The sequence below is a fragment of the Eulemur rufifrons genome, chromosome 7, assembly GCF_041146395.1.
Source record: "Eulemur rufifrons isolate Redbay chromosome 7, OSU_ERuf_1, whole genome shotgun sequence".
Lineage (NCBI taxonomy): Eukaryota > Metazoa > Chordata > Mammalia > Primates > Lemuridae > Eulemur > Eulemur rufifrons.
In genome coordinates this window covers 269,878,263-269,891,769 of record NC_090989.1, presented here as the reverse complement: position 1 = coordinate 269,891,769, position 13,507 = coordinate 269,878,263, and the positions used below count along the sequence as shown (strand labels likewise).

The 13,507-nt window shown below is 48.1% G+C and overlaps 1 protein-coding gene across 3 annotated transcripts in view; it reads left to right on the top strand.

Moving 5' to 3' along the window:
* The window catches only part of ASTN2 (astrotactin 2), an 824,356-nt gene that overhangs the window by 597,442 nt on the left and 213,407 nt on the right, over positions 1 to 13,507 (top strand). For all 3 annotated transcript variants that reach the window (XM_069474594.1, XM_069474593.1, XM_069474592.1), the window contains 2 exons: positions 3,197 to 3,301; positions 6,324 to 6,503. In XM_069474594.1, the coding sequence (XP_069330695.1) occupies positions 3,197 to 3,301; positions 6,324 to 6,503 (285 nt within the window). The remainder of the gene's footprint in view (positions 1 to 3,196; positions 3,302 to 6,323; positions 6,504 to 13,507) is intronic.

Below are 13,507 nucleotides of genomic sequence, written 5' to 3'. Positions count from 1 at the left end.
GAGCCACCGCGCCCGGCCCAGGATGTCCTTCTGCTCCTCTTTTTCTTCTCCCAGTTCCTCTCCCTCCCACCCTTTCGTTCAGAAATGTCCTAAGATGTAAGGGTCTTGACTCTGCCTTTGCGATACAGGAGTTGAGTGTCTTATCCGCTGCCCAGGGAGAATGGTCACCCTGAGGGTGGATGATCCAGCTCCCTCTCTGACTCTCTGAGAGGGGAATGGTCCCCCAGGGAAGACCTTGTAGTGTGACACACTTAGGTTTAAATGCCACCACCCCCATCACATGCGAGCTCTGGGAGACCTCAGGCAAGTCATCTAACCTCCACGAGCCTTTCCATAAAATGGCATAGACAGAGGAGAGAACCCACACGTGTTGAGGGGGCCCTGGGGGACCAGGCACTTCTTATGCGTTAACCCATGTGACCCTGCAAGGGCATGATTGTCCCCCTGTAAACTGGTTAGAAAGGCCACGCACTCCTCCAAGGCCACGTGGCCAGTCCACAGTCACATCAGGATGAAGCCTGGTCGGTCTTGACTCCAAAGCCGATGCCGCACCTGCTGTCGTACATCACTCCCTTGGCCTGTCCTGCTTCAAACAGGGACCCAAATATAGATCCAGGGAGACCCTAGATGGAAAAAGCACCTTGTAAAATGTGTCCACAATCTTCTATGCCTTCCTTAATTTATATTTTTCATGAGATCGTAGGATTTCAGAGCTGACATGTACTGTAAAGGCATCTAGTCCAACCCTCCTTCCTGATGAGGAATCAGGTCTACAATATCTGCCCCAAGTGATTATTCCTCTCTGGATACCCCCGTGATGGAGAGCTCACCACATTCCCATGGTCCCTGGTGGGGGGTGCTGTGCTATCATGGAAAGGCCCCTGAACCTGTCACTGATCAGTTTATGTCCTTGGGCAGTTCCCTCTCTGAGCCTCAGTTTCTCCTTCTAATATACGAAGTATAACAAATATTTTTCAAAATTCTAAGGAGAAATAGCAATCATGTATATAAAATGCTTGGTATATTATGGGCCTCCATTAGTGGTACAAACTGTTGTGATCATTTGTTTTGATTCAGGGATCTGAAGGTTTCTCCTTTCAAGGTTTCTCCTAATAAAGGAACTGCTACATTTCAAATTTGTTTTTTTTTTTTTTAAATTTTATCACCCAGAATAATTCCTCTCCCATCCCAGAGCTTCATTCCATCCCTACCCCCCAGCTGGGGATCTGGGCTAGAGCAGGAGTCAGGGATAGAGGAACCCAGGGATGGGTTTAGGATCAGGAGTGGAGTGAAAGTGAGTGAGTCAGTCGATGGGTATTTACTGAGCGACTACTGTGTGTCGGGCTCTGTTCTAGGCTCCGCAGGAGAAGTGGGAATAATACAGACCACGGTCTTGGCCTCAAGAAGCTGACATTCCACTGGAGAGGCTTATATTCTAGGCTTGAATCCAGGAACGAGCAGGGATGAGGGGAAGTGAGGGATGGAGTGATGGCCATTTATGGGGTGGCCCAGGGATGGGGGGGCGGTGGCAGAGAAGATGGTTTTATAAATTACTTGATAATCAGAAGTATTTTTTTTTTCCATTTGGACATCATGCCACCAGGTGAAAGAGCTGCCTCAACAGCCCGCATCAAAATGTTCTGCCTCCCTTGTTGGAGACGGGCCTGAGTTGCTGACAGCCCCACCGAGCTGCTTTGCACAAGGTGGAGCAGTAATCGGAGGGGCAGAGGCTGCCGGGCCCTGGTGTCTGGGTCTCCTTATGCAGGCTGTTTCCTTTGCCTTCAGTCAGAAACAGCCCTCTCCTTCCTCCCTCCACCTGCTCCCCGTTTCTCCCCAGCCTCTGCAAAGGAAGGTCAGGAGAAGCAGAGCAGATAAACAGAGAGGACATATTTATAACAAAACAACCTTGCTCCAGTGGACATATCTTTGGGGATCATGAATATTTTACTTTAAAATGAAAGCCTCTAAAAAATTATATCATTCCTGAAAAGGCTAAAGAGGAGAAAAACAAGTTGACAGTAATGGACAACTTTAATACTGCAGTAATGTCCAGGAAGAAATCATTTGTTCCAATGAGATTCTCATTTTAATCTTGGTATCAAATATCTCTGTAAGTACCTACCCACCAGGGGACAAGAGAAAAGGATAGAAAATGTGCCTGCCATTTGCAGAGGCACAAGAAAGCGTGGATATATAACAACAGTAATAATAACTGCTGTTGTGACTAGCATTTCCTTTTTATGTACTTTTTTCCCCTTGATTATAAAGAAGTCAGTTGGAAAAGCTTAGGGTAGAAAATTTAGAAAATGGAGGTGAATATAAATCAGAAAACAAGGATTTTTCATACACACATCACCCAAAGTTAATCCCTTGCTAACATTTTATTGTGTTTTTCCTTAGTTTATTTTTTGTTTATACCTGTGTTTCCAGAAATTCATTCTACAAAAGATGGTGGACCCTCTGTGCAAAAGGGGTTCTATAATCAAAGAAATTTGCACACTACCTTCATGGAGCTTTAAAATGCATATCAGTCTATTCAAGGTGCTGAGAAATTATACAGGTTAATTTTATTTAGCCAGTATTTACGTGACGCTTATGAATATCCATGTTTCCATGTTAAACAACAGTCTGCACAGGGGTCTGGAAACAAACGGGCAGATAATGGATGTTAGGCTTTGCACGAGGTCTCTGCTGCAACTGCTCAATTTGCCTTGAGTAGTGTGAAAGCAGCTATGGATAGTACGGAACAAAGGGCCAGTAGTTTGCTGACCCTTGGTCTACATGTTCAGCATTTCTAGGTTACCAAAGGGCTTCCACTTCTATTACCTGATTTGAGTCTCACAATATGCCTATGAAATGAGTTCATCAGAGATAGCTGCAGTGTCGGATGGGGAAACAGAGGCACTGGGATGTATAGTTGGGTTAGGTGGGAGTTAGGTGAGACGTAAATCTGACCTGTGGTCACTCTTGCTTGTAGGGTAAAGGAGCCTTGCAAGCTATTGAGCAGAGGAAAAAAGTAGGGCTGGGGCTGAGATCAGAGGCCTGGAGGTGGGGTTTAGATAAAATGGTCAACCCCAGTGAAAGCCTGCACTTGGAAGAGGAGGGCATTACCCAGAGCCGAGGACTGCAGCGTGGGTATTGTGGTGCGAAGCATCTAAATTCTCGGCTCGTGTGACCGTCTTATTTCCTCTCCCAGGAGACATCAGGTATGACGAGGCCACAGGTTACCCCATGGTGCAGCAGTGGCGGGTCCGGAGCAACCTCTACCGTGTGAAGCTCAGCACCATCACGCTCTCAGCAGGTGAGGACCACTGCCCGGGCAGCCAAGGGCCTTGGAGTGACTGAGCACGTGTCACCAAGGACCTAGGATGTGCTGGGGCCTGTGTCAGCACTGGGGACGCTGAGGAAATGAGGCTGCACCCTCCCTGCCATCGAAGAGCTCCCAGGGAGGGTGGCCGGACAAGCTGACGGACAGTGGGGGAACAGTGGGGCAGCCGAGGCACAGCGGAGGGAGCTATCCATTCGGGGGCAGTCCGAGAGGTTCCGGGAGGGAGGGATACCGGAGCAGGGTGTGGAAAGATGAACAGGAGAGTGGGGATAAACCACAATCTAAGTCACGTTTATGTTCTTGAAGTATCTCAGTTTTGTGAATTGTGAATTCTTCTCGGGCACCGATTCCTCTGTGCTCTCCTAGCTAATTCCTTTTTCTGCCTATCTCCTAAACAACAATAATAAATAAACCCTCCCCGCATTCTCAGACATGCATCACCCACACTTTACCCACATGAACCCTAAGCTCCAGTGGATGGGGACAATTTGTAGTGCTCAAAAAGGGACATGTTCTTTCATGCCCCTGTGACTTTGCACATGCTGTTCCCTCTGCCTGGATTCCTTGCCTTGGGAATACATACTATTCTACTCTATGATGCCACCTCTTTCTCCGTTCCCCTCAAAACAGCTCACAGAATTCCCCGTGCTTCAATACCTATATCAAAGCACTAAGTGCTTCATTCATACCTGAATCTTGTCTGTCTCCCACACTGACCTGAGGGCTGTGGTCTTATTTATTCAGTATACCCGGAAACTAACAGAGAACCAACACATTGTTGGTGCTCATGTATGATGGAGGAATTAAAAAATATATATAAAGAAAACCTAAAAAAAAAAAAAAAGAATGAATGAATGAATGAACCTAAAAAGATGAGACCTGTCATTTTCTACCCTGGCTCTTACTCATAATGCTGTCACTGGTTTATTGTCTGAGTGTCCCCTCATTATCTATGAGTTCTTTTCTTTTTCAATATCACATTGTTCATCAGCAAAATGGAGTTCTTTTAGCCTGGGAATTGGAGGACTTTACCCTCTGGGAAGTATAAATAGTAATTATTGCTGACATTTGCCAAAAGCTTTATAATGTTTCATTTCTTATGACTTGGAACAGTCCTATGAGGAAGGCATTATTTATCCCACTTTTCTTCAGATAAGGAAACTGAACGTCAGAGAGGTTAAGTAACTTGCCCAAGGTCACACAGCTAGTAAGTGGCAGGCCAGGAAGCAGAGCAGGGATTTGATTGCAGTTTTGTCTGCCTGCGTAAGAGCCACGGGGTATCTCCATGGTGTTGTTGTTTGTTACTTAACAGAAACCATCTCATTATTAACATTGCTGTATTAATTACCCAGCTGCACGAGTTAACAGGTTGATGGAGAGGGGTTGTTCTAATCAAACACCTATTCTTTGAGCCCTATTTCTATTCCGCACCCACCCCCCACACACAAGCTACGCTTGTAAGACTGTGATGTTCCTATTAGAACTACAAAGGTGTATCTGCTTTAATTAATCAATAATGACGCGCCTGGAAACCCCTTTATAAATCAAGGTTGGCAAATTGGAGCTCACTTTTAATGCTGGAGAGGAGCTTGCTTTTTCACATTTTGCTTTGATGTGGCACGGAATTGGTTGTTCTTGTAAGTGTCGTGGTTGATGTGTTTGTTGTGTCCCAGGAACTGTGCCATGTACCTGGCTGGGGTGGAGGTGTGGTCAGATTCAGAGACAAATAAGATAAAGCTTCTGACTTCAAGGTGGTGTGTGTTGAAAATGCAGAGAGTAGGTACCCCTGGCCACAATGGTGTGAAAGGCTTCTTACAGGAGGGGTGACCTCCAGGGGCCTTGAGAAATGGATGTGACTTAGGATAAAATGAGGCCATATCAGATGGACATGAGAGTGTGTGCGTGTGTGTGTGCGTGTGTGTGTGTGTGTGTGTGTGTGTGTGTTGAGGGCAGTGAGGATGTAAGAGACGAAGGGATGATGGAAATCCCCGGTCACATTCAGGATAAAGAAGAAAACTGATTTGGCTAGAGCTAAAGCCTGGTGTGGGTGGCTCATGGGAGATGACCTTGGAGTCATGAATGCCCAGATAAGGTCACTGGGCTTTATCCAGGAGCAAGGAGGAGCTTAGGAAGGTCTCAGCACCCCCAGAAGAACAGCTTGTTCATGTGCCTGTTTGAGGAAGGAAAGGGGAGAGACAGCTGTTACTGGGTGCTGTGGAGGCTCAGTGCTAGGTGCCGAGGACTTAGCGTAAGACTAAGGGAAACAGAGCACAGGAAGGCTCTGTGGCAAGCAGGGGGGAGAGAACACACCACTGTTCCAAGGCAGCAACAGCAGAGATCAAAAGGGAAGCGATGCTACAGGAAATGAAACCAGGGATCAGATCCATGGGCACAGAATATATGCTGAGCCTGGGTGAATGCAGTCCCAGGAATCCAGCCATGGACATTGGAGCCCTCGTTTACTTGCTGCAGTAGAAAGTGCGTGCACTGTGGAGTGAAGACCAAAGTGGGTTTGGATCCAGCTCCTCTAGCTGGAGAGCCAAAGCAGGTCGCTCAGTCTCCCAGCTTTGACTTGCTCATTACACAATGGGAGTTCTTGTTGTCAAGGTTATACTGTTGTGACTGGGGTTAAGTTAGAAAAAGAGGGTGAACCATCTAGCAGCTCTCCTAGGACACATTAGTTGGTCACTCAGTAGACATGAGTTTTGACTTTCTGATGGTGACTCTCAAGTCCCCTCGGTCCAGGTCGCTGAGTTTAGGCCTTCTTCTCCCATAGATTCCCTCTCGGCCGTAGTGTCTTGCATGTCTGGCAGAGAGAGAGGGAGCATTCTTTGTTGTGTGAGGGAAGGATGTGCATGTTGGGACTAGTGCAGCCACCAGGCCGCCACTGTGGTGAAGGGGGAGGCGCCAGGCTGGAAAGGGCCCCCTGCCCCTGCACAATGTGCCACCACCGCCTCCCAGGTCTGACCACCTCCACATGTCATCCCCTGTCCAGGCTTCACCAACGTCCTCAAGATCCTGACCAAGGAGAGCAGTCGGGAGGAGCTGCTGTCCTTCATCCAGCACTACGGCTCCCACTACATCGCAGAGGCCCTCTACGGCTCCGAGCTCACCTGCATCATCCACTTCCCCAGCAAGAAGGTGCAACAGCAGCTGTGGCTCCAGTATCAGAAAGGTAAGCCCGGAGTGCCTCCTGGAGGCAGCACCCAGGCGGGGTGTAGCGGGAAGGCGGCTGGGGAGACAGCTGAGCTGCCTGGGGTCTCAATCCTAGCTCTGCCAGGTGTAAGCTGTGTGGCCCTAGGCAAGTGCCTGCGTTACTCTGGGCTCCGGTTTTACCATGGGCAGAGTGAGGAATTATATGGTGATCTCTCAGTATTCTTTCAGTTCAGACATTTCCTGAGGCCCCATGTTGTGTTTCAGACTCTAGAACTCTTGCCTTCTCACACCGGCTTTGTTTCCTGCATCCTCTCCCGAAACAACTGCTGAGGATGAGGCTGGTGTGGGGTGTCTCCTTGACACTTTCTTCTCTCCATGCTGCTTGGGAGAACCTAAGAACTCCTGCTCCTTTGGAAAAAAAATCACCTATGTCCAAGAGGACAGTTTCTAGTCTGTTCGATGGAGAGCGAGGCTTTTATCCTCAGGAAGGGCTTTTATTTCTTCCCTCTCATTTTCAGCTATTATCAGAATTGAAATTCCCCAGACCAGAATCAGGAGACCAGTCTCTGCCACCCACCTTGGGAAGGTCATTCTCTTCCTACCTCAGTCTTTCCTTTCCATGAAATGGGCACCGAAATAGCTATTCTTGTCTGCTCCCCACATTGAAGGGAAGTGGTTTGTGTAATAACATTTTGAGAAAGTCAGAGATACCGCACACGTGCAGGTATGTATTTTAATAGGTCGGTGTATTCATACTCCCATGTCACGTATGAGAAAATGAGTCCCAGACGAGCCAAGTCCAGTTCATAGACACACAACAAATAAGTAGCAGGGCCAGGACTGGAACCCAAGGCTCCAACTGCAGGATTGGAACCATGGCTGCAAAAGCCCACCTCTTTCCTTCTTTTAACTATACCGAATTGCTCGTTGTTATAATGAATACTACTACTATCAATTAATTGTAAAAGAAAGACTCTCTGTTGATGGAAAGGGTCAGGAGCAGCGTTAAAAACTTGCTTGCATCTTCTTCGTTTGGCTAAACTACCCTGTCTCCAAGAACGAAATCAACCATAATTTATAAAACCACAGAACGTGGGAGCCAGAAGGGATCTTCAAGATCTCATCGAGCTTAGCAGTTGGGAAACTAGGGCTAGGCGTGGAGGAGGAAGCTCGCACACAGCTCCCCTTGGCAGGGCCAAGGCCACTCTGGGTGTTCCACGCACCCATCCTGTGCTCCTTATGTGGTCGCACGTTCCTAACCGGATGGAGTCCTGGTCCACACACCTTTGCCATCTCCAGAACCCTCCCCTTCTGTGGCTGGGGGCTTTGCATCCCCAGGCATGCTCTCACCCCTTCCTGTTTCCCGTGTGCAGCTGTGTGGGGCACGAGGTGGTTTATGGGCACAAGGGATATAATTGAGTTGTCTGGGAATAGCTCCGTTTTATGGCTGTGACAATGACAGTCTTTAAGGAAGTGCATTAAATCAATAGAAGTCTCATTGTGCTACCTTATAAATAATGTGACACATCATTAAGCAGGGCAATAAGCTTCAGGACTTTGAAGTAATACAATTAGGTTATGTTTATAAAAACCTTTGCTCACTGTGGCCACTGAACTAATTTGCTTCATGCCACATTTGGGGCCTGGGACACCACTCTGTTGCTATATCCCACCCATCTCCATTCTTGGCCGCCTTCGGGCCTTGGACTTGACTTTCTCATTCCAGAAAATCCTATCCCTTGTATGATGAATGCATGGAATCTGTTACAATGAAGACGAGAGAGGGGGGCTGAAAGGATGCTGAAACAGCACCCGGGGAGGGGGCCCCCTTCAAGAGCTGGCTTTGCCACAAACTTGTCGGGTGAACTCGGTGCTTTCTTCTCTAGGCTTCTAGTTTGCAAAGGCACTTTTCTTCCTTCCATCATCCACACTTGCTCTCAAGAAGAGCACAGGGGATATACTGCAGCCCACTCAACCAGTCTGCGTATGTTTCTTCCTCTCCACCTCCACCTGCTGTGACCACCTAGCAGATCAAACACCCTGGTTTTATTTGTCAAGTTTGGGAGTGATGCTAAGGAGTGGGGAGATGAGAAGCTGGGATTTGCCGCTGTGGAGTTGAAAGAACCCTTGGGACTCAGAGTTAGCTGGCGTCCTTTCTCTCCCAGCCGTAAGTTATGTGTCACTGACATCTGCTAAACACTGGGAACCAGGCCAAGATGAATCTGGGCTTGGAGGCTGAGCACTCTGGGGGCAGAGCTTGAGAGAAGAGGAGAGAAAGCGCAGTGCTGAAGTGGGATAGATGGGATTTCACGTCCTGACTCCTCTTTCCACACACCTGCCAGGTGGCCTCGGGTAAAGTGACTTCTAAGTGTCTGTTTCCTCGTGTGTTCAATGAGAGAGAGTAATTCCCTTCCATGGCTTTTGGGAGAATAAAATGACAATTCAGGTAAAATGCCTGGCACGTGGTAGGTGCATAAAAAACAGTAGCTTGAAATAAAACAAAAATTGTGGGCATCAGCTGAGGATTCTAGTCCTGGCCCCATCCCTTGCTAATGTGTGACCTCGACCCTCATTTCTCCTCGTGAACTATATATGTCACTAGAAAAGGACAATCTCTGCAAATTTCCTTTCAACTCAGACAGGGGTGGGTGGAGGGGTTCCAGGATTCTTTAAAGTCTATGAAATCTTAGAAATCTAAGCCTCAGACAGTGGTTTCTCCTTGTCTAGAAGGGTCAAGCTTGGTAGAGTAGATTGGGGAAAATAGACCAACTAGGGCATGGATGACAACCACGAACGTTTGTCCAGCCCTCTACAGTTTGCAGATGGCCGTCCTTTAATGCGCCCATCTACCCTACGAAGCAAAGAAGGCAAGGGAACCCACTCCTCCCTTTGCAGAAGAGAAACCCGAAGCTAAGAGGAGCAAAGAGGAACAGTTCATTAGAAATGGTGTTTGAATCCCTACCTGAGCCCAGGACTTCCTTCCCCCTAGTTTTGGTGTCACCGGACACCAGAAACAAATGTCCCAGCCTTTCCAGGTTTAGTAATGATGGGACCTTGGCCACTATTACAATCTGTGGAAGCCACTGGAAATTACGAAGCCGAGGAAGATGGGGTGAATGTGCCTGATTATAATGTTGCCGACGAGAGGTTTGTTTTACTCTCATTCCTTTAAGTGCTTCTAAGTGTGCATGTCACAGGAAAAGAAATAGTCACATTTATCATTCATTAATTCTTTGTTTTACCAAACATTTCCCAAGTGCTTCTTCTCTACCCACCTTGTGCCAGAGACATTTGCTCTGTTCATTTCCAGCCTGCCTTAGTCTCCCAACATTTCATCATTTTTGTTATAGACTTTAAAAAAAACATCCATTGGTGGACAGCTGAGAAGAGGGAGGGAGCTGGCACATGGCAGGACACCCAGTCACTATCATATTATGGCCTGTAGCTTTCATGTGACAGTTCTGACCAGCTGGGGAGTGGCTTGTCTAGACCACTGCACGTGAGTCACTGGGACCATTGGGAAAGAGAGCTATGATCAGCTAGCAATGTCCTTTCTAGATACAGATATGAGGTGTGGTGGTCCAGATCCTGAGTTTTTTCTTTCCTGTAATAGGGCAAAAATAAAAGCTAGAATAACAGATCTAGCTTTTGGTGTTGATTCCAGAGGGGGCACCAGGCATGCCAAGAACCACTGGCAAGATCCAGGCAGGGAGGAGGGGGAGTTTTCCATCACCAGGTGGGGATTTGCGGCTTTCACTGGTCTGTAGGGCACTGGAGCACTGAACAGGTCAATAAGGTAGAGCCTCATCGAATCCAGGACGTGCTGGGCCTTAGGAGGCAACGAGAGTAACCAAAGTCACTCCTGGAAGCCCCCAGTCCCAGGCGTGATTAGAATGGCAGCTGTTCAGCCTGTCGGGTTCCTTTAACCATCACCTCTGCCCTCCTGCCGTTCCTCAGGCACCATGTGAAGTCCTGAGTCTCTTGCCTTGGTGTAATACTTGCACAACAGGTTGCTGTGCTGTTGCCACTCTGCATTTTGAAAAGCTACCTTTTTCCCACTGGGGCTCCGTTTCACCCTTTGACTTGATATTCACACGCACTCCCTAGCTATGACCTTGATACGTGAGCCTTAAACCATGCTTAGGGCTCTCTGTATAAAGTCACCCTTCCTATGGCTACCTTGGATAAAGACTTCTTCATTTGGAGATAAAGCACAGGTTTGGCAATCAGATGGACCCCAGTCCAAATCCCAGCTCTGCCCGTTACCAGCTGTGTGATCTCGAGCAAATTGATTCCCTCTCTAAGATTAATTTCCCCATATGCAAAATGCAAAGTCACTGTACAGTGAATAAGAAAATATATCAAAGGCATGGCCCCATCTAGCCGTCAGGTGAATTGGGCACCTAATTATTGCCTTGATCCAGCCATTCCCTCCACACATGGCTGCCACATCCACTTGGGTTACCGTGTTGCCGGGTGTGTGTGTGTGTGTGTGTGTGTGCGCGCGCGCGCACGCACATGCAAGCACAAGTGTGCATGAACAGGGGGATATAGCTGCTAATTTACTCCCATCCCTATCACTTGACCCAGGACAGGGCTAGACTGGCCTGGGGTGGGGAGGGCCTCGCTGAATTTGGCTGCAGGCTTGGAGCCAGTGAAAGAAGGAGCTGCAAAGCTAGTCTGCAGAAGTTTCAAAAGGGTCTGTGAGTTGTGTCATCCTCTGTCATTCTCCACTTAGGATAGTGATGGATACAGAAATTACCGGTCTAATAGGTTTCCTGAATTTTCATTTACCTTCTTTTTCATAGAGAAAGTGATTATGGAAGGTGAAGGGTGTGTGTTTGTGAAGGCATTTTTCATTTTACATGTGTGAGAGAGAGAAAGAACTAGAGAGAGAGAGAGAGAGAGAAAGAAAGAGAGACTGAGGGAGGGAGGGAGAAAAACAGAGAGACAAAGGCATACCAAAGTCCACAAACAGAAATGGAGAGACGAAGAGAGACTAGAAGCAAAAGCATGTGTGCAAGGAACACACCTTTTCCAAGTTTACTGCCTAGGTGACCCCTGTGGAAGGACATTCTCCATGTGAAGCTTGCACTGCTCTTGAGTTCAGATTGGGAGAGTCCATGGTTTAGAGATGTCCCCCTTATAAATACATGTGGCCACTCTTAAAAGGTGTTTTATCTCTGTTATAATTTTCCCAGCTGTCCAAGGGAATGCATTTCCGCCTTTCCATTTGAATTACAATGCACCTGTGACTGTCAGCTGAAACATTCTTAGACACTTTTCTAAAGGAGTTTTTGGCTGTTTGAATGGCAGCCCAAAGGTTGGGGGTGGGGGAGGAGAAGGGAGGGATTCCTCAACTGTCACCTCCTCTTGTGAGGACAGGTGTGGCCAAGGGGCTGATGTGAGCTGGAGAACTCTCTAGAGCTTTCAGTTTCCTGAGGGAACTTGCCTGAAAGACAGCAAGGAGACAGGAATGGAGTTGTTCTCAGGATCTGAGACCTGCGGGGTGTTGGTTTACTTTCTCAGGGATTTAACAACCTGGAGGCAGTGTTTGTTTCCCATCTCCCTTGACCTTTCAGTAGCATTTGGCAGAGTTGCTGGCCTCCTGCTCGAGGCACTTCCTGTGTTTGTTTGCATGATCCCAGGTCTTCCAGGTTCCCATCTCCCTTCCTGCCATTGCTCCTCCTGCTCCTTCGCAGGCTCATTCCCCTCTGCCAAATCTGCAAGCCTGGCTGTTTGCAGGAGCCTGTTGTGTTGGCCCCTCTTCCTAGACTGTCTCTGTGGGGACTCTGAGTCACACTCTCTGCTGCCATCCCTACACTCGTGACTGCCACTTTGTACCTTCAGCTCCAAGCTTTCCTCTGATATGTGCTGTCATGCCAGCTCCCCTGTCTGCCCAAACTCCACCCCACACAACCTAGTACTTTGCTAGTGTTCTGGTGAAATGCACCATTATCTATTTAGAGGCAGAGCTGGAAACCTAGGAAGCCTCTCAATACCTCCCTCACCCTTGCTCTCTCCCCATTTCCAAACCAACCCAAGTCCTATTGATTTTAATTCCCCAGTAGCTCCTGAATTTGCCCGCTTCTTCCCATCCCACTGCTGCCACCCGCTTGGCTGGCCTTGTCCCCAGGCCCCTCGCATCTTCCCCTGCCTCCGTCAGTCCTGACCACACAGTGGCCCTGAGGATGTGCATTAGTCGGGCTTCTCCAGAGAAACAGAACCAACAGGATGAATATATACATAGAAAGCGAGAGAGACATGGTAGATATAGATTTATTACGGCGAATTGTCTTACATGATCTGGAGGCTGGGAAGTTCCAAGATCTGCACTTGGCAAGCGGGAAACCCCAGAGAGCTGATGGTGTTGTTTCAGTCCGAGTCAGAAGGCCGGAGGACCAGGAGAGACAATAGTGCAGGTTCTAGTCTGAGGCCGGCAGGCTCGAGACCCAAGGAGAGTAGATGTTTCAGTTGGAGTCTGAAGGCAAGAAAAGGCCAATGTCCTAGCACAAGGCAATCAGGCGGGAGGGTCAGCCCTTGATTCTATTTGGGCCTTGAACTGATTGGATGAAGCCCACCCGCATCAGGGAGGGCCAATCTGCTTTACTTACTCTCCCAATTCAAATGTTAATCTTACCCCAAATCACCCTCACAGACACACCCAGAATGATGTTTGAACAAGTATCTGGGCACTCCACAGCCTAGTCCAGTTATCTAATAACCCACAAAATTAACCATCGCGGGATGTTTCTAACATGGAGATCCCATCATGCTATTCCTTGGATTAAACTCTTGGGTGCCTTGTCCCATGGCCTGAAAGCCCTATCAGATCTAATCTGTCCCCAGCCAACCTCTTCAGCCCCATGTGTCTCTGCGCTCTCTGCCTGTCAGCCATGCTGACCTTCCGTCTGCTCCTAGAACAAGTCGTCCCTTTTGCAACTTGGCCTTTTGCTGCTTTTTTTTTTTTTTTTTCTTCCCCTTTTTACTTCAGATCACTCAATGCAAAGGTCACTTTCTCAG